This window comes from Lepeophtheirus salmonis, chromosome 6 (genome assembly GCF_016086655.4).
Source record: "Lepeophtheirus salmonis chromosome 6, UVic_Lsal_1.4, whole genome shotgun sequence".
Taxonomy (NCBI): Eukaryota; Metazoa; Arthropoda; class Copepoda; order Siphonostomatoida; family Caligidae; genus Lepeophtheirus; species Lepeophtheirus salmonis.
The window spans coordinates 58,112,339-58,139,737 of NC_052136.2; the positions used below are offsets into that span (position 1 = coordinate 58,112,339).

The 27,399-nt window shown below is 30.1% G+C and overlaps 1 protein-coding gene across 6 annotated transcripts in view; it reads left to right on the forward strand.

Moving 5' to 3' along the window:
* Positions 1 to 27,399, forward strand: part of LOC121119657 (uncharacterized) — a 353,492-nt gene that overhangs the window by 111,952 nt on the left and 214,141 nt on the right. Inside the window, exon 1 of one of the 6 annotated variants that reach the window (XM_071889782.1) lies at positions 5,000 to 7,155. The exons of 4 other annotated variants lie outside the window; for them this stretch is intronic. In XM_071889782.1, coding sequence (XP_071745883.1) covers positions 6,967 to 7,155 — 189 coding nt within the window. In that variant the 5' untranslated portion in view covers positions 5,000 to 6,966. Of the gene's footprint in view, positions 1 to 4,999; positions 7,156 to 27,399 lie in introns of those variants that run through there. One more of the 6 variants, XM_071889786.1, reaches the window with a different exon arrangement.

Below are 27,399 nucleotides of genomic sequence, written 5' to 3' on the forward strand. Positions count from 1 at the left end.
ATGTGCATATCAAATTATAAAGTTTCTTGACAATGTATTAAAAAGTTGTACATACATTTATACTTTAAATTAATTAATCACACTTTTTAATTAATTCTACATTTCATATCCATAAAAATATTTTATACATAGATATTGCATAGAATGACATTACATAATATCAGCAAGATTAAATACTACAGAAAAATTAGGTTTCTTTCAAAGTTGATCATTACGTATTTATTGGGAAAAAAATTGAAATTCTTTTGTGGAAATTATACGTCAGGTCCTGACAAATTTCTTTTTTGCCTGTAATCTTTTCCATAAACAATCACCTTTAGCTTTTAAAGAATTTTTTTTTAAAGAACAAATGTCTGATTTAGGATGTATTAATGGATGGGATATAATATAACCTGGCTGGATTTAGCTTTAGGTAATCGCCCAGTATGTAATCGGCTTTTCAGCCTCCTTTTCCCAAAAAATAATTATGGCGGACGAAGCTGTGACGCCAAATTATTTCTTGCCGAGGGCCCAAAATAAGCTAATTGTGGACCTGAATAGGACTACTGGGATAATCTTCAAATCATTTAGAAGACTTGAAGTAAAATGTTACTATGTCGAATTGTTGATTAGTTTTATTTCCCGTTAGATTTGTGAACTTTCTTCTTCGTTCGCGATTGCTTAAATTCTTAATCATCATCACTGTAGTCACAGACCTCATCGCTACGGGCCTTACGTTTATTTCCATTTTTGGCAACAGCTTGCTTTTTTAAATTCTTTTTGGGCTTAGGAGGTGGAGAATTTTCCTCCAACATCAAGTCTTCATCTTCTCTGACCTCACTTTTACTCCCTCCATCCAAGGTATGTAAGCTTTCTGCTATTTTGGCGTTCTCTTCATATTTTTTTTTTTTTCGCTAATTGTTCAGTCATTATTTTCATTCCGTTCCGCGTTCTGTTTAGTGTTGAAATCATTAGGTAGTACCAGGCGTGTACAGTATACATACATACACTAGCGCACTCGTTAAATTAAGTTGTCAGTCTTGAGGCATAAAAAGTCGGATACTCCAAATGAGATTGCTGAATTAGTTTTAACGTGGAAAAACGAGAATTTTTTCATGTAGGTCTGGGCCGCCAACGCTTTTTTTTGTGTGAACTGTCTTTAGGAATAATTAAAAAATGAAACTAAAGTTCAAAACACTAATAGCCAACTAAAATTAACAATATTTTATTGTCACAAATATAGAATATGACCTTTGTGATTCATATCGATCTCCTCTTAATCCCATATGTAAATATAGATGAATTAAGTCATTATTAATTATTAAAATTTATTGTATATTACTTATGACCAACTCATAATAGTACTGATTCATTGTAATCGAATTGCATATTTGTAGCATGTTAAGTCAAAAGGAAGCTAGAATATTTTTTCTCAAAATTGACCATAGATTACATTTTCCAACAAATTATAGTTTATTTCAATGAACATATGATTCTGATTAATCCTATGGAGGCACCGCAAATTGTACTTAAATTAGCCAAAATGAACCCCCACATTTAAAGAATTAGAAAATTAATAAATTATATTTCTAAGACAATATTTGGGCCAAATTAAGTCAGATAGATAAAATTCTGGTTTTATACATCAGTTAACACTCTCGGGTATCTAAATTTATCCCAAAAATTTGAGTTCAAAACCTGGATTCACGTGTTCAATCATTATTATTTCATCCCTCCCGACCGGTCCGCAGTAAGATTGTCAACTGTTGACCAGTCCACGGTTAGAAAAAGGTTGGAGACCACTCCTGGTCTCTGAATGATGATGAGTAGGATTATATTTGGAAGGGCTTAGTTTTTGGATTTGTTTTGAAAAAATATCCAAAAATAAAACAATGTGGAATTTTTTTTAATTCATAGTTAATTATAAAAAAATGTAAAAATTATATTTTATGGAAAAAACCTTCACAAATGCATAAGTATTAACAGAAAGTTAAATTTCTTGGAATAAGAATTTCAAATATTAAATTTTTTGGGAGAAAATTTCAAAAATATATAGCTATTTATAAAAAAAATTTTTTTTTGAAAAATAGAAATGAAATAATATTTTTTTCTGCCAAGATGCATTAAAGGAAGTCTCTCAAGATAGCCTTTAAAATCATGATTAAGATTTTATGGATTAAATAAAAATTATAATGGATTTAAAAAAAGTATATTTATTGAATATCTTGTAAAGTATTAAAAAAAATTGCTTATGCGACGTACATCAATTTTAACACGACACTAGCACCTTCAATTTTTTTATTGCGCAATATGAAAGTAAATAATCTTAATTTTTAGCCTCTCCTTTTTCTTTCAATAACTATCATTAATTGTCTGGAGAGACAATAATTATTTAATTATCTTGATGTTTAAGAAAGTTGTATTATTTTATTGAAATATCATTTTAGATCACAGATTTTTGTGTAGGTTAGAACATACACAGTATGAAAAAAGGGATACAATTCCGTTGATAAATTTCTCTTGACTTCCTTAATATTAAACCTAGAGACATGATTTTGGTATTAAAATGTTGTTTTTTTTACCATTACCTATTAGATAAAACGGGTTTAAAATGAAAAATAGAATTTGAAATTATTTGTAACGTACCTTTATAGATATGGTCAATATAGAATAATACTTTATGTACCTACTCTTTAATACCATTACGTGACCCATTGAGTCCTATTTTTTCCGTTTTCATGTTATTCGTTATAATATATATTATAACAAGATCTTTAATCAGAAAATATACATTATCATTTACGGGAATTCATTAGTTTATTCTGTAATAAAAATAGGATTAGAAGTACTGTGCAACGTACATATACCGTCGTAGCGTATCCATATAATGTTATATTTATTTTCAAGGTCAAATAGTGTGAGAAACAAGACAAGTGTATGTTGTTATATTTTTATATATTCTGTACATTTTGCAATTCATACATCATATACTATATATTTAATTACAAGGCGCTTGGGTTTTGAAAATATTTTTTATAAATATTTTTTTCAAACAAATTTCAAAAATCTATAGCTATTCACAAAAAAATTATTTTTTTTTGAAAAACAATATTAACATAAATGTGGAAAGAATATTTAAAAAATACTAAGGTAAAGAACATGAACACAAATATATAATTAAGATGAAGTGGTATTCTCTCTATTAATATCTAAAGCTAAAAAGTGTCAAAGGGAAAGCGTAGCAAGGCAAAACAGTACAAGGCGAAAGCGTCACAAGTGGAAAATGGCTCAAGGTGAAAGTGTAACAAGGCAAAAGCGTTACAAGCAAAAAATGTTTAAGGCAAATCCTCTTAGAACCATTGAATATATTGTTTTTTATTTTCTAAAGCAGTTCTCACTAATGAAGGCGAGAATGTTGATAAAAGTATAAACTTTTTTTTTAATTTTGTCTGAACAATTTTAGAATTGAAATTTTTTTTTGAATTTTGAGAATGGAGAATTTTTTTGACAAAAATTTAACACTTGAAATTTTTGTTTCTGTTTTTTTTTTTTTTTCAGAAAAATTAAATTCTTCATTTCTTTTTGGAAAAATTTAATTTTTTAATATTGTTACCAGAAAATTGTAATTTTTGAAAAAAAAAATTCAAAAAAATTTAAAAAACCAAGAAAAAAAAAATTATATAATCTTGCGGAAGCCCCTGTCACATAACTGATCGCAGCTAATGTAAGAAAAAGTCACGAAAGCAAAGCTGCTCTCCCCCACACATACTTCAAATTGTCAGGGTGACCACTTTAATTTTCGGTTACATTGTTTTGATATACCGTGGAAATTATTATTTTCATTATATTATGGTATCATCAAAACATCAATAATACATTTATTTTTTGTCAGATATTATATTTATCAAGAAACTCTATTTTTTTCAAGGATGTACTAGCCAAAAAATATAAAGTATATGTAAGCCTTAAAATGAAGGCATTTATAACTTAATAAAAAGGGTGTATGTTATGCCCATATTGAAAGGCGCCTATAGTGATGCCTTATCTATTCCCACTTCCCATAATGTAAGGGAATAAATGACTAGGTGAATTGATTTTTATGAAAACTTGATTAGGAATTCAATTAGGGGAGAGAAAAATAGAGAATTTCATAGAATTTTCTATCTAATACATTGAACATTATAGAATATGAATGGAAGTATTCTTTCGATCTTCAATAGATCAAGATTATTATTTCACTTCTTCTTCCTCCCTCCATCTTTAAATATGGCCCCATTTAGACACAAGCTATTATGTAGGTATAGGCTATATATCACACCTCCATATTCTAGTTCATATATCAATATAAAATTAGAGAATATTCAATAATGTAAAAAGAGCTATAGAAATATATTAGTATATCTGACTTTCTTTCTGTTGAATTTTACTTTTTGCTTTGAAAAAATAACACAATAATAAAACATAATATATGAAGATATTTTTATCAAAAAATTGATAGAAATATCGGTAATACTTATTCAAAGAAGGGAGAAGGAAATACATACATATAACTAAGGGAAGTAAAAGAAGCAGAATAAAGAAGACTAAAGCAATAAAAAGTTAATTTCAATTTTGAATGTGGAAGATAGGTAAAAAATTAAATTTATATGTAAATCAACTTAAAGGTATAAACTACACGTATCTACAATATATGTATGTATATATAATACATATTACTCCCATCAATTGTAATCAAAATTGCTTAAATGTATGTATGCCTAGAAGCAGTAAATTACATTGTGTACAATTACCATGAATTTTTAAGTCTTTTTTGGAGTAGAAGTAAGTACTTCACTTGTAGTTGGATGGTATAAATTACAAAATATATTATTCTACTAAAATTATTTCTAGGGCCCTGCAGGATCATATTTTTTTTTTTTTTTTTTTTTTGGAGGTGGCTTGTTTTTTTTAATATAATTTTTTAAATTCAAAAATCCACAGCTGTTAACAAACAATTAAATTTTTCTGAAAAAAAATTCAAAAATTATATCTCAAATATGAAATTTTTTGAAAAAAAAATTCAAAAATCTATTCATAAAAAAATTTCAAATATGAAATTTTTTGGAAAAATCCTTAATTTTTCCTGCCACCACCTGCGGACGCCCCTGATTTTTGTTAAAATATATTATTCTGTGCAAGCCTATTTGTACAAAGATTCTCAAAATATATTTTACACTCTATATATAGGGGCAAGGCCCAATAATAAATTAATACTTTATTTTGTTGTTGTTGTTGTTGGGAGAGAAAATTGAAGACCATTTATCTCCTTCTTTACTTATGCAACATGGTGATACCGACATAAATTCATTTCATTTGATGGGCATTCAACAAAAAAGTAAATAAATTACTAAATTAAAAATAAATTACTTCTCATCAGCTCTAAAGCTTTATTTAAAACAACGTTATCGTAGAATTATCTATTTTCCTATGGAAGATGTCACTTTTTATGATGACAAGGATGACGTCATTTACCATTAGCAACTTTTTCCCCCTTTCCCTAATTCATTCATGGAGATTTTTTGTTGGTTATGCAGGAATATACAAGTAGACTTACTCCACGATCCTAGCTTGGGACAAAGGAAAGTGTGGCTACCACCATTTCTTTGTACAAATATTGATCACGTGGTCTATATTTTGCTTCTTTGTTTTTAAAGTTTTAAATACTATCACAGCGTTACCTCGCTAGTTAGCAAATACAAAGGGTATTTATTTGTTAGCTAACAAATAAATACTTTTTTCTGTTTCTTTTTGGATGAAACGCTGGTTGATACAACAAAAGGTAACGACGTGCATAATAATAGCGTACTGGCGTTAAAAAAATGTACAATTTTTTTTAGATGAGCAGGATTTATAATATTAGGGTGTCTCAAGGCATATTAAGTACTTATTTCCTTTCAAATATGATATGCATATTACATATAGCTCCTAATGAATAAATAAAATAAACTCAACATTGTAGGACAAGTGGACTGGGATCAGTTGAAACTCTTCAGGTTTTGTTCAATGACTTAAAAATGATTCATATAAGACACACCAAATTTCTACACAATCAAATTTACATATATGTACTAAAAGGCAAACTAATTTAAATAGACATATACTAAGTATTTTTTTTTTGTAATTTGCATTGGAGTATAGAATGGTCCGGTCCTTCCTACACTCAAGTCAAAGTTTAAGTTGAAACACAAGTTATCATTATTCAAATCTAATTAAATATTTTTTCATATTTGTGTTGCTGAAATCAAACAAATTAATTGAGGGCATGCATTATAAATAAATTACTTTAGCTTTTTTGGGGCACCCTAATATTTTTATATAATATTACATATGTCGTGTACGAGTTACGATTTTGTACAAGTTGTATGATGTATTATCAAATTGTACAAGAGTTGCCTCACAAAAATTGAGTTAGAACCATGAAAAAATTGAATATTCTTTGGATACTAACCGTTAATCCTGTAATTTTGAGTATTTTGACGAAAATTAATAATTACTATTAGATAAGTATATAATTATTTTATCGAAATAAAAAATACTAGCATATCGATGTATAATTTATATATAAATAAATGACTCATGCTGTTATTAAATCAGGTTTATTTTAAGCGAAAAAATTCAACTTGTACCACTCGCTCATACAAGTTACAACTTGTACAAACATTGCAACTTGTACAAACATTACAACTTGTAGATAACAATAAATATTATAATATTTCGAGATGAACAAGTTGATGAGGACTCCAACTCCATTGGAAGGGATGGGAGATCAGGCCACGTGATGCAGACGTAGGTGAAAGGGGGGGAGGGGAATACGCTAAAAAGAGAAAAAAAAGTATTTTTTAATTATTATTAGCTAAGGCAGACAGTTTGGCGCCAATGACCCAAGTTTATGAATCTGAGTCATAGCAGTGTTTGACTATATTATTCAATATTTATTTGTATTTTGTGATGGGATTTGAGAGTGAATTACGAGTGATTGAGTGCAGTGGCGGTGCTGGAAATCGGTGCTCTTGGGATCTGGAGTGTTTGCGTGAGTCACTGAATATACTCGATGAGGACTCCAAAGTATCATTGGAACTTTGGGTACTTCGAAAGATTTGGAGAAAGGAATGGGAGACGCTCAATACGGAGATTTGGGTAATAATGTATTTCATGTGTTCGTCTATTTATTTATCGATACAATGTACTTAATTAATTGATTAATTAAATAGATCATAATGATATTTTCTTATATATTTTAGGTAAGGTGTTTTGTATGGTTCTAATATAATTATTGTACGAATGAGACGTGGATTGAAATTAATGATACATAATTATCACTTATCCCATCACTACTACAACGCTTCTTCCCTTCATTCTATCACTAATTCCCAATCCTCGATGCAGTCCCGCCGATATTTTCTACTCTGGGAGGAGAGGAAGGAAGATAAGGGAAGGGAAGGGGGATTGAGGAAGGAAGAACATTTCTTTCCCTATTTTTTAATTATTTATTTAGAAGAAGAAAAAATATCCCTAGAGATTTACAAAATTAACTTTACATATTTTAATTTTCATATATCATCCATTTATGAAATAAAGGAGTATTTTCCTTGTTATTTTGACAAAAAGAACACTCTTTTAATAATTACTTTACTATGATATACTCGTAAATGTTGTGTAGAAGTTGGAACTTGTATAACACAAGTTGCAACCAAAAAATGAGATGAATCATTTTAAATGAAGGATGTATAGTTCTTGGGATGAGGACAATTCAATAATTAAATACTCCATGGATGATACATATATTCATGAAGTAATTTTTTACTATTTTATTACAAATTACTAAAATATAAGTATTCTGTGGCACGTTATAAACTCTCAAATGTATATTACTCTTAAATATATATTAACCAATTAATTTTTATAGGTCAAAAGGAAATGATAGTATGACCAAGGTTATAATTTAATACTGTATTTTAAAAGGATAAAAAAATAACAGCTTGTACAATTTGCTTATAAAATTTGCAACTTGTATAGCATATATATATATGCATGAATATGTTGTGTTCAAGTTGCAATTTGTATAAAAAGGTTGTATAAGTTAAAATTTGTACGCCGTATTTAATTAGAGCAATGGTCATTCTAGCTAACAACTATACCATATACACTTATCTTATCATTTCGTTTTGATGTATTAAAGGGTACAAAATTAGAGACGGTTACAGCGGAAAGTTGAAATTTAATTATCACTAGCTTTAAATACTAAGAAAGTAACTTTGTAAAGCGAAGAATATATTATTGTCAATGGAATAGGTGGAGACGAACCTCGAATTTTTCAAGATATTCGGATAATTAGCACTTTGGGAGGATCATGAAATTAGATGGAAGGTATCATTATCTGGAGAAGGTTATGAGTGTTATGAGGGGGAAAGGGGAGGGAAATGAGGGCTCTGGAGTCGATTCATAGACTTAGGAAACATGCCCGAGGAAATCATACCGTAGAAATGTGGTGGGATCTCCTCCGGCCTCATCCTCATTCCACAGATCGACTCCTAGCCCCTCTCTCCCTTCTCCAATAATATCATTAGCGAAGTTTTTTTCTTTATTATTCAAAGGTTTCGATAATTCAATTTCAACTTTCCGCTGTCGTTGTGTCCAATTTTGAGATAGACAGAGAAGGTATGGCGTGTGGGGAAACTTAAAAAGTGTACTTGTATTGAAATTACATATTTATTATGTATTGACGAATAAAATTACAATTAGTATTTTGCATTTACAAAAAGTCAAATATTTCACCTTGAACATATATCAACCATCCATGGAATATTCAATTATTGATTAACCCGTATCCAAACTAAATTATTAATGTAGAGTAATCAATTATCTTCTTTTTTTTTTTTAAAGTTGCAAGTCGTACATTCCGCGTATACAAGTTACAACAATGTATACCGCAACATATATATGGTACAGTCTGTTTTTATTTTATTATTGTTTTATTAACATACTGACAATAATAACTAATTAAGAAAGTTTTTGAATTAGGAAAAGTTTTTTGGTTTTTTTCTTCTATTATTACTGAAAACCCGTGTATTTTTATATGTAATACGCACCTAGAACATTCAATAATGTAATTGTTTACTAATTAACAGTTCATTAGTTTGATATTATAGTTAATTAGTGTGTGTCTGTATGTTTCTTTTCGAAAAAAGGTTATGAGATACGTTAGGGTGAGAATGAGGCCCAAATTTTTCCAAATGAGCCTAAAATTTTATGGTCCTATGTATAAAATAGGGATTTTCTCTCAAGATTCCATTTTACGGGAAATTAAGTGCGGAAGTTTCCTTTAATTATCTATAATCCACCAAAAATTGAGTTGTTCTTGACTTACTATTTAGGTTTGTTTTTTTTGGGTCTGATTTGGTTTCGAATTACCAAAGTGTGGGATCCGCTTGTTCTAAAAATATAACTTTTGCACTATTAGTGATATTGATAAATATGAAAAGTATGACAATTGATAATATACTTATTTTTTCGTTGAACTAGGTCGAAATTATTTTTCTATATTTTAGCAGCGATAATATACTAACTGTAATGTGATATGAATTTATTAAGTGTGAAACCATGTTATGTGCCTTTAACTAACAGTAACAAAAGCTAAAAAGTCTGTGGAGTATCCTGAGAGGAAATGATGGCCTCTGCATGTGGTAGGCACTAAAATCCAAGTTCACAACATTAGATAAATTGTGACTATTTTACACTGACTAGAGTGGTGAACAGTCCATTAGCTTTTAACACATATACCTAATTATCATAATTTATTTGAATAGCTACATTTACAAGGTGCTATAAACTACAACATTTTAAGTAAAATGTATCATCTTTTAGTGGAGTCAAATTGTTGTATATCCTTAAAATGTTAGCTTTATTATACAATCCACAGATAGTGCAGAATAGTTGTCAAATGGTATGAAAATTACTTATACAAAATTGCATTGTACTACAAGTTAGTCTTTAGAACGCACATCAGGATCAAATTATGAAAAAAGACGTAGTGAATTTAGATAAAAAAGACGTTTTTAGTTATTTTGCATTAAATATTTGCTAGATATTTTTTTCAATTATAAGAAGTGTTTCGTAAGTCTTTTTTCTAAGTGTCCTGCACAATATAAAAAGAAAAAAAAATTAGAAAAATTTGATGATCCCCGTTTGGTGCGCTCCCTGTTTTATATTTTCAGAAAGAAAGCTTCAAAATTTTCTAATGTTAGTTTCTCTTTTTGCTCCATAGGATAACTTTAGAAAAAACTTTATTAATTTTTTTTATCAGTTAGAATAATGTATATCATGGTTCATTCATGCAAAATAAAGATTAATGCTGTATTTTAATCTTTATTGACGAAATAAATAGTTTTTATCTCCTTTCAAACTTTGAAGAATATGTGCTAGCTAAAGATGCCATTGCAGGAAATGAAATTTTGTTTAGACTATTTTCTTACCAAATGACAACTATTCCAAACTGACCGTAATCGAAATTCGAAAAGAGTTGAAAACGCAACCATCCTAATGTACATATTTTAGATATGCACTACTAATTAGTGAGTTTCTCTTTCTCTCTCATATAGATTTGTAATTCTTGAGGAGCCATCTATTTGTGTGTGTTTGATCTAGTGATTAGTACTTTAACTATTTACTTTCCTTTATTCTTACCACTTGCACGTAGTAAGCATTTCTTTCTCTCCATAGTATGTTTTAAAAAATATCAGTAAATTACATAAAATATTCAACAAATAAAAACATTATTGAAAGTAAAAAAGTTTTTGATTATGTTGAGAGCTAGAATATTATTGAATTTCTCCCTCCCCTCTGATTGTAAGTAACATTTGCATGAGTTAAGCTATGATTTGTATATATACACATTTTCTTTTAGCTACCTATAAGGCTAATTGGTTCATAGGCTGGAGGGGCTGTAGTCCTTCTCGCCAATCCAGGAATTTTTGCTGTTTACTAGAGTTTTTTTTCGTCATTTGGGGAAACTATGCGGCAGAAAAAAATATTTAATATCTAAAATTTTATTCTAAATATTTAATTTTTTGTGAATAGCTACGAATTTTTTAACATTTTTTCCATAAAATATAATATTTGAAAATAAATTTTTGAAATTTTTTAATAAAAAGCTGGTCATTTTTGAAATTTTTATCGAAAAATTAATTTGTTTTGTAAAAAGCTGGTGATTTTTGAAATCGATTTCCAATCTGAAATTTAATTTTTGAATTTTTTTCCAAAAAAATAAAATTTATTGTGAAAAGTTACGTGTTTTTTAAAAACATTTTTAGAAATTTTTAATTCTTGGGTTAAAAAAATCAAGCCCCCCTAAAATATAATCATGCCGATCCCCATGTTATATCTGTAAATCTTATGAATATGTTACAGACAAATCCTTCTTAATAAGAATCGTAATAACAATGGTTTTTTAAAATATCAAATGATATACAGGAGGTCCCCACACAACGCGGTTTCAAACACTCCAGATTTTGCATAATCCTGTAGTTGGAATTATTTTGACTCCCCATATGGCATTTTCATATAATTATGACAACCAATTATAATAAGCTGTACATTGAGATAAACAAAAATTTCTATAGTTGTTAATGAGTTCCTTCATACTATGCCCAGAGGCTTCACCGAGTGGAGGGACGGCTGTTGGTCCATATCCCTGCACCAAATTTTATGTAATCCTTAAAATGTATCGCCTTCGGGCTTTTAGATAATTTATGTAGTGACATACATGAATAGCCCAAGTTTAAATATTACAACTGCTCTATTGATGTAGACTAACCTTTAGGAGATATTTTCTTTCAATAATTTAGGACATTTTTTAGAGGTCAACTCTGTTATTTTTTTATCATTTTATTACACACATTACATTTACAAGTGGAAAAAGTCATATGCCATTATTTTTTTCTGAAGAGTTGAAGTGGTACTCTCCCCCCCATTCTCCTTCCACACCTTTTGGTTATTATTTTTTTATGGATCTGATCATGACTACAGTTTTCCCTCTTTTTGGCAGGGAAAATGGTCATTAAGCTCAGAAAAAGAGAAGAGTACATTCTTCATAAAATCTACCAAGGTATATTACGGACAAACCTTTTTATTACTACCATATGTATTTAATTCCTAAAGGCTCCTCTATCAAAAAGTAAATGACTTGGTTCTTTAATTGTTGTTCACAAAAAAAAAAAAAAAAAACTCTTCATCAAGTAGTTACTTTTATTGTATCATGCACGTATATAAATTTGGAACGGACCAATATACAACTTATTTCTTAAATCTTCAAGCCTCAACAATTATTCCTTTTCTGCGATTTAAAATTGTTTGTAGGGGTGGAAATACACTTAGAAATTAAATTTTAGAAGCACAAAAACTACCAACGTGCCTTTTTTTCTCCCTCAAAATAAGACACATTTTAAATCGCAAGAATTGTTTATTTTGTAGGTAGAGTGTTTGAGGTTTGAAAGTTTTAATAAGAGATGTGAAAATTAAGTAAATCTTTGTGAGTGTAAATCAAAAAGGAAATTATATGTTGGCAATTTTGACCATATCTGCTGACGAAGATTACTATAAAAATATGATGCTCTTAGTTCTCAAAAAGGGTTTGAATGTTCAAAATAGGGATAAATATATATATTTTTTTAGCCCCCAATTTGGGCTGTTTATTATACTCAAAATAAATACATAAAAATAACAGCAAACTTCTTACACAAACAACTAAGTTTTTAAAACAATAAAAATAGAGATATTAAAGAAATATAAGCATTAAAATGCCCAAATGAAATATTTAGGGAATTAAAATAAGTTTATCATTTAAAATTGAACACTCATAATCAATAAAACTTCAATTTAAAGCTTTTGATTTCTCGTCAACTGATAAAAATCTATGAATTGTAGACACTAATTTCAGCATAATGATATTAGCTCTTTTTAAGTCTGTCGACTATCAAATATCCTTCTCATCAACAATTCCTTCATATTGTCAAAATAGGCATAAATAATTAATTAATAAGAGTCCTAATGCTTGCAGATTAGTAACGTTGACGAAGATTTCGACAATTTTCATGTCACAAGGGTGTCCACAAGATCATATATATATATATTTTTTTTTGGGGGGGGGACATAGTTTTTGAAATTTTTTGAAAAAAAGAGTACAAAATCCAAATTTTTAGGAAAAAATTAGAAAAATTAAATTTTTGAAAAAAAAATTAAAAAACCCACAGCCATACACAAAAAATTAAATCTTTTTTTGGGGGAAAAAATCCACAGCTGTTCACAAAAAACTTCCAAAATTTATAGCTATTCTTATAAAAATTAGATTCTTTGAAAATAAATTCTAATATTTAAATTTCTTGTGATAAGCAAAAATTCTTTGATTTTTTTGTAGGAGCGGGTGTTGTAAATCCTTTAAAAAATCCCCTCCGGCCCAACCCCCTGCGTACGCCTGTGTGTCTCTCGAATTAACCATGGGCAGTATTAAATAATAAAATAATATTGTTATAAACGCGAGAATACAAAAAAAAAAAAAAAAAAAATGCATAGATCACTACTTCTTACAAATACAGGTGTGCGCGTGTAAAACTGAACACTCCTTTAAATTCTACGCCATGCACATATTCGTGATTTTAATGAGTTGAACCCGGTTTATACTTGGAGATAAGGTTCTTGACTTGCTATCAAAAAAACTCCAGCAAAATCTAAATAGCAGCAGTGAAACAACAGCCGATAATATGGAGAGACGTCGAGTCGCAATTTTGGAATTTTCCGCGCAGGGAAAAACTCCAACTGTATTTGCCAAGGTTCTGATCTACAGTTATACCACCGTTTACAGAGTGGTAGCCAAAGGGACTCCTGAGGCGACCACAAGATCTAAGTCAAGGCCTCGAATGTCGGACGAAATGGTTGCTGCCGTGAAAAAGTATGTCGAAGACAAGAGAGGCAAGGTCACCGTCAGCAGCTCTCCAGGGAGTTCAACGTCAGCAGAAGGACCATGGACTGGCTAGTTAAGAAAGATCTTGGCCTAAAGGTCTACAAGAGACCCCCTTGTCAAGCCCTCAAGCCTGTAGACAGGGGAAAACGCCTCGCAAGGTCGAAGATTCTTCTCAACAAGCTTAAGAAAAAGCCAGCCGATGACGTCGTTTTGTTCAGTGATGAGACACCCTTCAGCCTAGACGAGATGGTGGCCAACGACACCGGATTTTATGTGGCGGAGTCTCTCGGTACCAGGGATGATGACGTGGTGCATGTGGGTAAGGAACGGCACTTGGGCAACCTCCAGGTCCTGGCTGTTGTTTCGTCCGACGGTCAGAAATGTGATCTCATCTTCTTAGAGTACCACGAGAGGCTTAACTCCGAGACGTACTGTCAATAAGTAAAGGAAAAAGTGTTCCCTTGGGCCAGGGCTACTTTTGGAGACAGATGGTGGTGGCAGAAGGAGGGTGCCAGCTGCCACACCAGCAACTTTACCCAAGAGTTCCTTCAGATCGAGACTCCAGCCTTCTTCGATCGGAATTCTTGGCCGCCTCACTCGCTTGATTGTTTGCCGTTTGACTTCGCAGTGTTTGGTCGTTTCAAGGGGATGCTGTCGAGAGTCCAATAGAAGTCCAAGGACCAGCTTAAGTCGGCCCTCAAGAATGCCAACCTCGACGAGAGCTTCATTGCCAAGTCATGCAGCAAGTTCCGGTCCAGGCTGGAGTTGGTAGTGGAGGACATGGGCGGCCATATTGAATAGATATGTGTCTAAGACTCTCATCTTCCATGTTAAATATATTAATTCGTCGACCAGTTACAAAATTATAGAATTATTTAACTATTTTTAAAAATTTCAGAGTGTTCAGTTTTAGACGCGCACACATGTATTGATCACACGTTTTTCCCCCATTGGGCTTATATATTTGTGGTAACGTAGCTTTAGTTAGTCACTGACTTTTTTTTTTGTTATTTTTTTATAAAAGAGAGTTAAAGATCCAAGTCAGTAAAAATAGTTGATTTTCCCATAACTATTAAAAACTATTTTTTTCTTCAATATATTGTGTAGTATTCATACAGTAAAAAGAGTGCATGATGTGCTTACTACTCTCTTACTAATCTACGTATATAATAGTCCTACTTTATATATACTTACATATTTGGTGTACATGCATCATTCAAGATAGGTAAACTCTTCCAATAAATCTCTTCTCTTTGCTTTTTTTTTTAATTTTCAAAGAGAATAAAATATATTGCTTATATACAATAGTTGGGTAGATTATATTTCTTTATTTACAATTATTTATGTCATTTAATTATATTTTCAATTTTGAGTGCACCCTTTTATCCAAATTTTGGATATTTCTTGACTGAAATAAGATATTCATTTTGATTAACAAAATAAGAAAAAGTACATTTTAAAGTTTTATTAATTGCATTGCAAATTGAGATTCACAATCATTCCCAATAATTGAACTGATTGAAATATTTTTATACAGATGTGTAATTAACTAGTGATAATACAATTCCGAAAAAAAATCCCGATGGTGATTCCGATACTTTAATATTTTAAATAAAAGTTAAAAATACAATTCTGCTCTCAAAAGCGTCCACAGGATTATATTTTAGGGGATAGGTGAAGGGAGGGGTTTGGTTCATGGAATTTTTTTGAAAAAAAAAGATTTCGGATAATAGTAAAAAGTGGAATTTGAAAAATAATTTATCCCATTTTACAGATTTTAGTACTAAAAAGGCCCTTTACAACGCGGATTCCATATAATGCAGATTTTTTTGTTCCCAAAAACCGCGATGAATGTATATTTTGGCTCTAAATACTTTTGCTACCATGATGAGGCATAGACTACATACAATAAATGATTTGAAGAGTATTATAAATATCCTTTTAAAAGAGAAAAAAAAACTTTATCGTCATTATTGAAAATTATTTGTTAGTTACTTAATTTCAGAAATTTCTAATGTTATTATTATCCTTTTTCTTTTGCTGTAAAGTTGTTGTTAGAAGGACATAAATTTCACTTACATCATATAAGTTTTATATTATATTTTCTCTTCTTTTTCACTGTGATTTATAGCCAATCTATTTATTACTTTTAATGATTGAATGAAGAAAAAAGAGGCTAAGTATCACGTCCCTGGTATTTCTATATATAATATATAGATATATAGGTCAATACGACTCAACTAGTCATCCGTGGTCTAAATCCTGAGTTTCGTGGTTGGAGACCAGGACCTAGGACGATTCATTTTCATAACTTCATGTACTACAAATGTCTGGACATATGCCTACATTCTAGACTGACCTTTTTGTACTTTAAAGTTTTCCCTCTGCACAAAAACATTTTCTGCTGTGAAAACTCTAAAAACTGACTCATGCAGAGTTTTAGGCTTCTCGGGGGATTTTTAGAGTGATAATGTTTGTACAATATTTATTACTGATATACGATACTGAAATCACCTTTTTTACTCATAAGGTGATAGTTGAGACGCTATAAGAGGCCTAAAAGTGGCAAATGTTGGCCCACAAATTAAAAGCAAACGAATATGGTGTGTTAAGTGCCCTAAATGGTATAAGAGGTATCAAACTTTTCCAAAGTTAGTTTATTTATTGTTTCCATAAACAAACATAAAAACTCGAAAATGTGAAAGTCTAAACACATAGAAACTTGCCTAAATAGAACTATGTCCATAATTGTATGTTGTTGAGTAGCCGTGAGAGAGCCATACTAAACAATCCTTAAATCCGTCTATTAACTTCTAATAGATACGTAGAAAACCATGATTTAAAACGATTATTTTTTTGTGTGTGCGACTTGGTTATGGTTCATTGCTTTGTAAATGCATTTGACCTTCCGATGCAATATTAAATTCGTTTAAAAATATACTCATGGTAGTATACCTAAAAAAGATCATACATAAATATCTTGTATGATCACGTTGGGGATCTCTAATGATACTTTTACTATATTAAAAATTATACTTGTTTGAATGAGGTAGTAGGCAGAAATGAATATAGACATTTAATGAAGCTTCGATATTTAGCTCAAATAACATATCAAAATTAGCAAAGTTTTTACCTTTCAGTCACATACAGTGTTGGATCGGTCTAAAAAAAGCTAAAAACACTGCAGTCGTATCAGTCCGGTCCTGATAAAATTTGTCAACGCTAAGACTGGTCCTAATCGGTTGTTTATGGTAACTACAACAGCTGAAATGACGTAGTTACTAACTACACTTGTTCGAGTCTTATAATCACCTTTTTCAAAGAGACAAGATACTTGAAGTTCGAAATAGGAGGTGTGTAAGCATTTGGAGTTGCCTCCCCATATATGAACTTAACTTATATCACGTGATTGTTTAACTAACTTGAGTGCATTTCAGTCAACTGCATATTTCCTAGACAAACATTAAAAAAACTATTTGATATGTATATTTCTTCTCAGTGCAATGCTGTTAAGTTGATAATTGAATCTAATGTTTAATTACATATTGTGCAATCATCAACCCTTTATAAGTAATTTTGAACTAAAAAAACTATTATCCTTTTCAAGTTACTTCATTCACATTCAAAGAAGTTGTTATTCGAAGTGTGTTAAAAAATTAAGGTTACGTTTCAAATTTTGTGGGCAACATGTATTTGGTATTCTTGATTGATTTATTTATTTGTGTTAATACATTCGAAAAATAACATATTTATTGGTTAAAACAAATGTTTAGTTTTTTGTGAGAAGCATAATGGTTAAAAGTATTTTGCGTGTTCTGCGATATTTTGCTAAGAGTCCTTTCATTGGTCTCTTGTGCTTTTTTTTTTCATAACCATGTACCTAGGATTTGTCACCAGTTATGATGACCCCATTGAGCAAATCAGGACCATCATTGACGTCTATCAACAGCTCATTGGCCATGCTCATGGCACGATTCTTTTTATCAAATTTAAGCAGTTGTCCAACAGACTTCTCTGACACTCGTCTCCTGCCCAAAACATTCGAAAAAAATTCATGGCACCAGCTAACCGATATGTCAATGTCCTTAGCAACTTCTCTGATAGTCATTCGACTATTTTCAATTACAACTTTACCGCAAGGCTCGTCATTGGCATATTCCTGGCCATCTTGGAAGAGTTTGTACCCTTATAAACACTTTTTTACTCAGAACAGTTTCCACAAAATTTCTTGCAAATTCTTTGATCGATGTTTTTTTCAATAGCAAAAATCGCCCAATTTACAAAAAACTTCTAACCATTATGCCTCTCACAAACAAACAAAACATATTGTATTACTTTAAACAATAAATATGTATTTTTTTCAAATGTACTAACCAAGGGTAGCTATAGAATGGGATTGCCACCGATTTTTTACCTGTTCAAGTGTAGTAGCAAAAACAAAAAAGATTAATAAAGTCAATCGTGCTGAAATAACATCAAAAATTTATAAATAACCAAATAAGATTTATTTGATCAGTATTTTTTTATATATTCCCTTAAATTGATATCTTTTAATGCAACGTCAGGTTTATCTATGATAAAAAAAAAGTGAATAACAAATATTAATTTTATTCAAAATGTGGGATGTATTTTTAGGATTTAAAAGGATTTATCAAGAATATTCAAAGAAAGTCTTTTTTGGGAAGACATGGAGGATAATTTAGCAGCTTTTCTTCGTTCATATAATGTTGATTCTTTTTTTCTCTTCAGACTTGAACGAATTTCATCATTTCTTGTCCTTACAAAGTTTCTGATTGAATACTTTGCATGAAATTTTGCTCAATAAATCCTGTTACTTGTGACCAGATTTATATTTTTTTTCCTGGAAGTGAGAATGCACTTTCATCGCCATTAATTATTTTGAAAACTGGCCAATTGAAAATATTAGTAGCAGATGAAGCGTTGAACAACTTTTTCATTAAATCTCGGCTCTTCAAAATGCTACTTAGGAAGTTGGTTATGTAGCAAATTGACAAAAAGAGCACATTCGAAGGGGTAATAAGTACTCCTCTATTAATCGACTGAATTAAACTGTTTTATCAGTTTCTTCTTCGGTGGTAGCTTGAATATTAATGACATCGAAGGAACTCTCTTTAATTAAAAGAATCTTGGAGCTGGAACAAAAAAATTTTTTTATAAAAACCCACCTTGCAATTAACCTACTGATGTAGTAAAGAGTAGCATCGAGATCGGTATCTTCATCGGTAAACCCAATTTCGGTGTTACAGATGTTAACCACCAAGTGTAAGTATCTTTCACATTCCAATTCATTTGTGTCTTCAAATACTCCGGACAATTCGGTTATTGGAACTTTGGTATATTTTGAAAAAGGTATGAAGCGAAGTGCTTTTTCTGCTTGAAGGAGTTGCCTAATTGAGTTGAAAATTTTTGCCCCTGCCATCCAAAAAAACGGCTACTTTGACTTTTTCTTCTTAGTTATTCAATGGATCTTTAATAAGAAATTCTTCTTTTTATAGTTCTTTGCTTTTCAAAAGAGACAAAATGTTTGGAATTTGCAAAGTCTCTGTAAGTATTCCATGTTTCTTAACTAAATTCTTAAGACGATGACCAGGTACAATGGAATCTTTGAGAAAAGCTTTGAAGCTCAGTTTTTTTTTAATAATGATTCCTCTTTCTATCACAAGGAGTCCATTTTCACACTCACAAAATTGGAGAATATCTATATTTTTGGGTTTGATTTGAAGAATTTGAAAACGACTGGGTAGAGAAATATTACCTTCTCAAATGAAGAAAAAGAAACCGTGACTTTCAACTAGACTGTTCTTGAATCAATAAATGATTCTAAACAAAAAACAGAGATTGTAACCAGATTCATGAATTATCTTTCAATGAGGAACAAACAGTTTCAAATGGAGGGATTTTTTCATCTTCGAAAAAAGCTTTAGACACTGAATCTATCCTTTCTTTCTTTTTCTCAAAGCAAGAAGCTGAAATAGCCGTAGATTATCTTTTTTATATAGAAGAAGTTGATAGATAACTGTGTAAGTTGGGCTAAATGCAAGGAACAGCATTTTTTTTAAAGTGAGGCTTCGTCGCTTTCCCATCGGGGATTTTCTTTTTCATTTTACTGAGATTCCTATCCAAAGACTCATAAGTGAAATCCTCGGGGAGAGGATGAAGCGAGCATACAACTTTAGCTTTTTTTTAATCTTCTTGATAATCCAGATTGCATGAATCCACTTTTGTCTTCTAATGGGATTAGTCGGGAGCCGATGGGATGAAATGTCAGCTGGTATTTTCTTCTTTAGTTGAACCACAACACAATCTGGTACAACAGAGGCGTTGGGCATGGTTAATAAATCACCTCAATGATTAACTAATCGTATCTTTCAAAGAATCAAAATATATGCCGTTTGAATTTAAATATAACTCATGTTATTGTCAACTTTTTGAAGAGAAAAAGGAATATTTCCTCAACTCAAATAGTGACTATTCCAGTTATATCGCCTTCCTTGGTACTAACATAAAAAAATAAAAAAAACATACATAACAAATATACGTTACCCGCGAAATTTGAATAGTCACCTTACTGTTTGAGCACACCTCGTATGTACTTTTGCCTAAGCTATTAAAGTCTACATGTGCATAGTAATAACATCATCATTGCATAGAGGATTTTTTTTTCATCCGTTTCAAAAATGTTTGTTACTACAAATATTTACTGCTTCACTAGAAGCGACAAATATTTGTATGTTTTTCCTTTTAATTGTATACTCATTTGCTCAGAATTACAAGATTTTAATAACATTTTGGAATATATAAAATAAAATTTGATTTTTCATCTTATAACGTGTATTTCTCAGACATTATGATTGATTTTCTTTAAATGCATTATATTATTTCCCAAAATTTACCCTATTTTATAATTTTTATTATCATTCATGCATTATTATAAATGTCAAAACTTGTTTGCAAAAACTTTGTTGATGAGTGCAAAATACTTCACTTTAATTATATGTAAATCCCTTTGTCTGTATATATATATCTTTTAAAATATATGTTGATCAACAAAGCTTCTATATAAAAATTTTTTTGAACATTTTATTCGTCAATACTCTATGTGTTTTTTTTAAAGAAACAAATTCATATTTCAAAGTTATACAACTTCAAATTCGAATCATTCCACATAGAATTGGTAATATATATTCTTTAATTAAAAACAGTGTGAGTTGTTTTTCTCATCGTATCAAATATACTAAAATCGACTTTTGTTTCATCATTATATGGAAATACACAAAATTTTTGTTCTAAACTATGTACATAGCTTGTATATAACACATCAAGACTAAAGTAAGCTAGTATGACCAACATTGGTTATTTTCTATTTCTGGTAATAAAATATTCTGATAATATAGGAGGCTTCGTAAATGATGCTTAAAGGTGGCAAAAGTTCCCTGTCACAATGAGAGAACCAAAAACCCCATAAATCATATAAATATGTTTTTAAAATATAGGAAAGATTATTTGAGTTTTCAACTCATCCCAGAAATTTGAATGTAAGGCCCATAATTGATTGAAATATGTCAACTATTTCATTAACATGTTTTTGTGTTGACGGACCAACCCATATGTAGACGTGAACCTGTCCAAGTTTTTAATAATGTGTTGTTAAGTTTATATATTTTTCTATTGAAAAACAGAACTATTAATAAAATTATTAAGTTTTGTGCCACTTAATTTTTAAAATAAATTGTTAATGACTATGTTAATTGAAGTTTTTTATAGAGTTTTTCTCAAATTTTTACGCATCATAATAACAACTTTAATTCATACTTCTGAGGCATTCATCAACTTAGAATCAAATTTTGAATTATATGTAAATGAGAAAGAACCCTTCATTTTAAATAGTTAGGGTCTGTAGTTTTTATAATTAAAATCTTATGTTTAGATTTTTGATTCTATACATATAATTTTCCTGACGACTAAATTCATATTCTTCCCAATAGCTCGGCTAATTCCCTATATGCCGTTTGATAACAAGCATGGATAAGATGACATACTATTTATTTAATACTAGGAAAGGGTTACTCAGCGGTTCCCAGGGCAAGGAGGGAGCGGTAAATAACATCAATGAATGTAATTTTCTTAATTTATAGACCACTTCGGTGCGGGCTGGCGTTCTATAATGCATTATAATATAGCGCCTGTATATTATATAAAATGTATAATTATGAATTAATAAAAAAAAATGTTATAAACTTCAGAAAACACACCAACATATTTACACATGATTTTTTTTTGTCTAAATGAGAAGTCAAAATTTCTGTCAAAAAAATGCCAAATCGAAGGTAGTGAAGAAAAAAAAAAAACTAATTTTGTAAAGTAATGGCATTTATTAGCATTGTAAAGTGGAACATAAAATCTGCCAAAAAAAAATTCCGTACTTGCAAAAAAAAAAAAAAGTAATGAATAAAAATTTGGCCCAAAAAATAAACCTCTATAACTGGTTCATTTTTACAAGTATTGCAATATTGAAGTTTATATGTCCAAAATGCATCATCGTTTTGTGCCATTTCTCTTTAAAAATTTTGGAATAAAAAATTCGATAATTGGAAATAATTTGCAACTACCAACCGGTGTCTTTTTTTCGGTTTCTTGTTAGAAAAAAGATTGCACGATATCATCATTAATTTTTTCGGATAATTTCAAACCAATGGAATACCCTTAAATGAACATAAAATTTACTTTTCTTCAAGATCTAATGTGGAGCAACATTCATATTTATACATACTTCATCAGTTTTTAGAACAAATAAAAAAATTCTTGGTTGTGCCTCTTATTTCTTATTAAAATATTCAAATTTGTTGATCAGTGTAAGGAGATATGCTGTTTTTGCTTTTGTGAAAGTATAAATAAATGTCTTATAATAACTGACTCAGCATTTATTCAAATACATAGCATGAGTTGTATAAAATATAAATGCTTAAAAAAACTTTGTAAAACAAATGAAGATAACAATAAATGCGGGATATGGAATGATTCCTAAAAAATAACAATAAAAATAGATGGGATTAATATAATGTATAACAATTCCTTTTGACGTCTAGGTATGTATTTACATTTGTTTGTTAGGCAAAATATTGAGATGAATGACAATGTTTTTAAAATTTCATTTTACTCCAGTCTGATTTAATAAACATTATAATCAGGTTAATTTGCCTTATATGAACGTGGATACAAAAGTAATTAAATTATTATTTTGCTTTCATGTATGTACATTATAATTACATATGTACTAACTATTTAGTCTTGATTTATTTATTGTATACAGGGTTGATCTTATCTAGTGGTAGAGAATTTATTATTTTCAATTTTTCAAGTGTAAAATTTAAACGAGGGATTTTGTGAGGACGTTTATCTAACAAAATCATCTGAAAATAGTGCTCGGCACTACTTTTATTCAATATGCGAGCCCTCAGCTCTAATAATTGCCTCAATACGGGGTTTAAATCCCTCACATACCTTGACAATGTAGTGAGACTCGAGCTTGGTCTACTCCTTCTTGATGGGAGCCTCTAGAAACTGGTCACTTCTATAAGAAGTAGCACACAACCTCTCCTCCAGACGCGCCATGATAGATTAGTCCAACGGGTTTGCATCTAGGGAGGAGGGAAACCACAGGTTAAGGTCCCAAAAGTACGGAAAGTTGTCTCCCAGGAAGGCATGAGTATTTTCGTGGGAGTGAAAACAAAAAATCTGAGTCAATTTTTGGCCTTCAGAAATTTTTGAATCTTCTTTGTGCTTTCCAACCGTTGTAGGTTGCTCTGTTAAGAGATAAGATGTCATGTTGCCCTCCTCCATGAATGTGCATCAATGTTATTCCGGATTGAAAATAATAAAATGTCTAACATTAAATAAGAACAACCCTGTACATTACAATAATTATTATTAATGATCTCACTAGTGGGGAAAAAAACTTATTTCTTCAATACTGTTTTGTTAAATCATCGAATAGTGTAATCAATAATTAATCTGTCGATTTTAATTAATGGAATATTGATTACATGATAGAATGAGGAGAAATAAAGAGAACTCATGCAAATATATATTATCTGGTAATTACTCGCTTGAGAAACTGATTTCATGCTTTAGACATTCTTGATCAATGTCTAAAAGTGTTTGTTATATGTACAAATATGCCATTGAATATGGTTAACATTGAGTGACATTTGAAGGGTTATTGACATGGTTTCACTACATAATCTGTCGAATACAAGTTGAAATTTTGTATAATATAATAGGAAACATTTTAAATATAACTTTAAAGCCTAGAGCTTGTTTTCATTATAATGCAGTTATTCATGTTCCTTGATATGTTAAATATGTAAAATAAGTAGTGTTAGTTTGCGATCAGGGAATCCTATCTCAAATTTTTTTGTTGGCCCGAATTAAATTCATTCTTGAAAGAATTGTAGTTTGAATCGTTCAGATTGAAAAATCAGTCTTGATGGGTGGGTCCCATTTCCTATTCGGTCTTACAACATTATGTACGAAGATCATAAACATATTATCTGTATACCCTTGGTAAATATATGTACACCTTTCAGCTCCAATTCCTGGTATTATCAGATGCAAAATATGTATTATGAAGAAATAATCATTTTTTTGAACATGTATTCAATCATCGGAGGAGGAGTAGAAGGAGGAAAAACCTTTAATTAAGAGTCAATTTACTGCTTCTGTGTATAAAGGGATTTGGATAATCTCTTATTTTTAAAAATAACAATGTATAAAGAAAGAAACAGAAAGTTATATATTCAATTGTAACTAAGAAGCTTAATTAAAAGGATAATATGCTGAAGCTGAGCTCTCTAAAAGTTAATGAGAGAGAGCAACAATAGTGTAATGAGAATAACGTATGTACAATGTACATACGTTATTTAAATTTAAAAGACTTATGAAAAAATGGAGCAGCTAATCTTGCACCATGGAAGGATAGAGATGCAACAATTTCGTTTCCCAATGTTATTAATGATCTTGGGGAGTTGTGCTTATACGGAGTGCGACAATATAACTTCCTTTTTTATAATACGTGCATATCCGGTTGTAGAAGTAATAGCAGGGTGGGTGTGATTTAATTCTAGGGGTAAGATTCTATTTTTTTTTTTTTTTTGAAAATGCAATTAATCGCAATCATTCGTTAGTGTAGTGAGGGACATGCATTTCCCGTCGAAAGTAAATATTGAACAAAGTTTTTTATAAAATTAAACAAATTTTAATTTAGCTCTTGAGTTTTATGGGGTGGAATTATGAAAATAAATTAAATTTTTTAACTTCTAATAGACAAAAAATTTAACTTTTTCAATTCATTTTCATAATTTCAAATTTACAAAATCATTTGAACGCAAATAACTTCTCAGACAATTGTGCTACAACGCCAAAATTGATGCCATCAAATTTGGAGTTATTTAAGGATTTTAAATAAGTACGAGATGTTCAAATTGCGTGATTAAAACGGAATTTCTTTCCGGAAATATCAACATCTTAAAACCCTTTGCAGAATCACGCATTACTAATTACCTAATGAATAAATCATCCAAAACCATATACTAAGATATGTGGTTCATTCAATTTTGTATAAAGTAATTTATTCCTCTAAAACCTTTTATTAAAGAGTTATTTAATGACGGGGGAAAAAAAATAGTCGTTAAAAATATTTCAGTTCAGTTTATTCAACATTAAGGGGTGTATCCCTATCTGAAATGATTTTTTTAAAATGTGTAAAACAAAACTTTTAATGTGGGCTATCATTATGAAACAAAAAATAAAAAATTTCCGATTTATAAAATTTGTTATATTATTTTTTGGAAACAGTAAGTTTTGTTATCCTACCTTGTGTAAGAATATAGCGCCTTAATAACAAATTACGAACCACCACTGCAGTTTCTTTCACAAAAAATTTAAAACCATACGCAATTGTGTACTACATCAAGTAAGAAAAATTTAAGAAGGATTTGCCTTTTTCATTTATTTGCTTCATACTAAGAATTGCGAGAATAATTAATAAATATGAAATAATTATGAAAATACAAATTCACTGTTATTCGAAAAATAAGCATTATCAATAGTATACCAATACTTTTGATTTATTATTTAATAATCAAATCTGAGCCAATGTACTACATGGGAATATATCGTTCTTGTCCTTGACCTTAGATAATCTTGGATGTCATTTAAGGCTTTGGGGAGTATCTATCAACAGATTTTAGATAGATGTGACTAAAGAGACTGTAAAGAAATAGAAGTCGTGTATATCAATCATGAATGTTTTTTCTTATCTCTAATTCTGATTCGTCTATAATTTTGTTAAAAAGATACCTTTCAAAAGTGTGAAATTAATTTCCGCCTAATTTGATTTATTCTTTCAACTTTCTTCAAAAAATAGTAGAAAATGGCAGATCACACCAAAAGACCCCTAACCTTTTAATTTGCGAATAACAAAAACTAACAATGTAAACACTGTGCCCAGGATGTTTAAAAAAAGTGAGAATCGTATGCAAAATGAATTCGAAATTAGAAAATATTAGATTATTTTTGATCAGAACTTGTTTACTAAATAAGTACGGGTAATATGTATTAATAGGTCAAAATTTAAAATTAAGTCATCTATTTTAGTAGATAATTAAGAAGACTGATATTGACCTTAATTGAAGTAGATAAAATGCAACTTGTACGTATCATCTAAAAATAAAAGTTGTAACTTACATATATTTACAAATAGATCTTAATTTGTACGTTCCATCACGTCGAATAAAAATATGATAGTATAGCAAGTATTTCAATTAACTATTCATAATATTAGATGCTTTAAATAAAATAAATATTTGAGTTTTAAAGCACATACATGTCCAAAAATAGAGCAGTAGTTAGAAAAGGAAAAAATAATAATTAAATAATAGGGGTGCCAGGATATATAGGACACAAAACTTTTGCAAGACAAACAATACAGACTGTTATAGATAAATGGTCCTTAGTGAATAACATTTTTTAATATTAAAATTTAAAGTTACATATAAAGTTTACTATAGAAATGTTGAAAAAATACTTTTATTCAATGTGTTCCTAATTTTGGTCAAGGACTTTTCCCACACGAACCCTGAAAAAGGAACATGTTCTAGCTACCTCCACGGGATCAATATTCCTGGCTGTTGAGGGGATGGATCGCTTATGGAGTTAATATTGTTATGTTATGTCCTTCAGGCACAGGCTTCTAACCTTCCCGAAAGATAGTCGTTGCATGGATTTCATTCTGGGGAGTTTGAAAGCCATACCTCAGGTGGGCAAAAGGGATGTACATTGGTCTTTAAGCATTCAATTGTTCTACGGGCTTTGTGTGCTCGTGCAGTTTCTTGCTGGGATATGTCAGG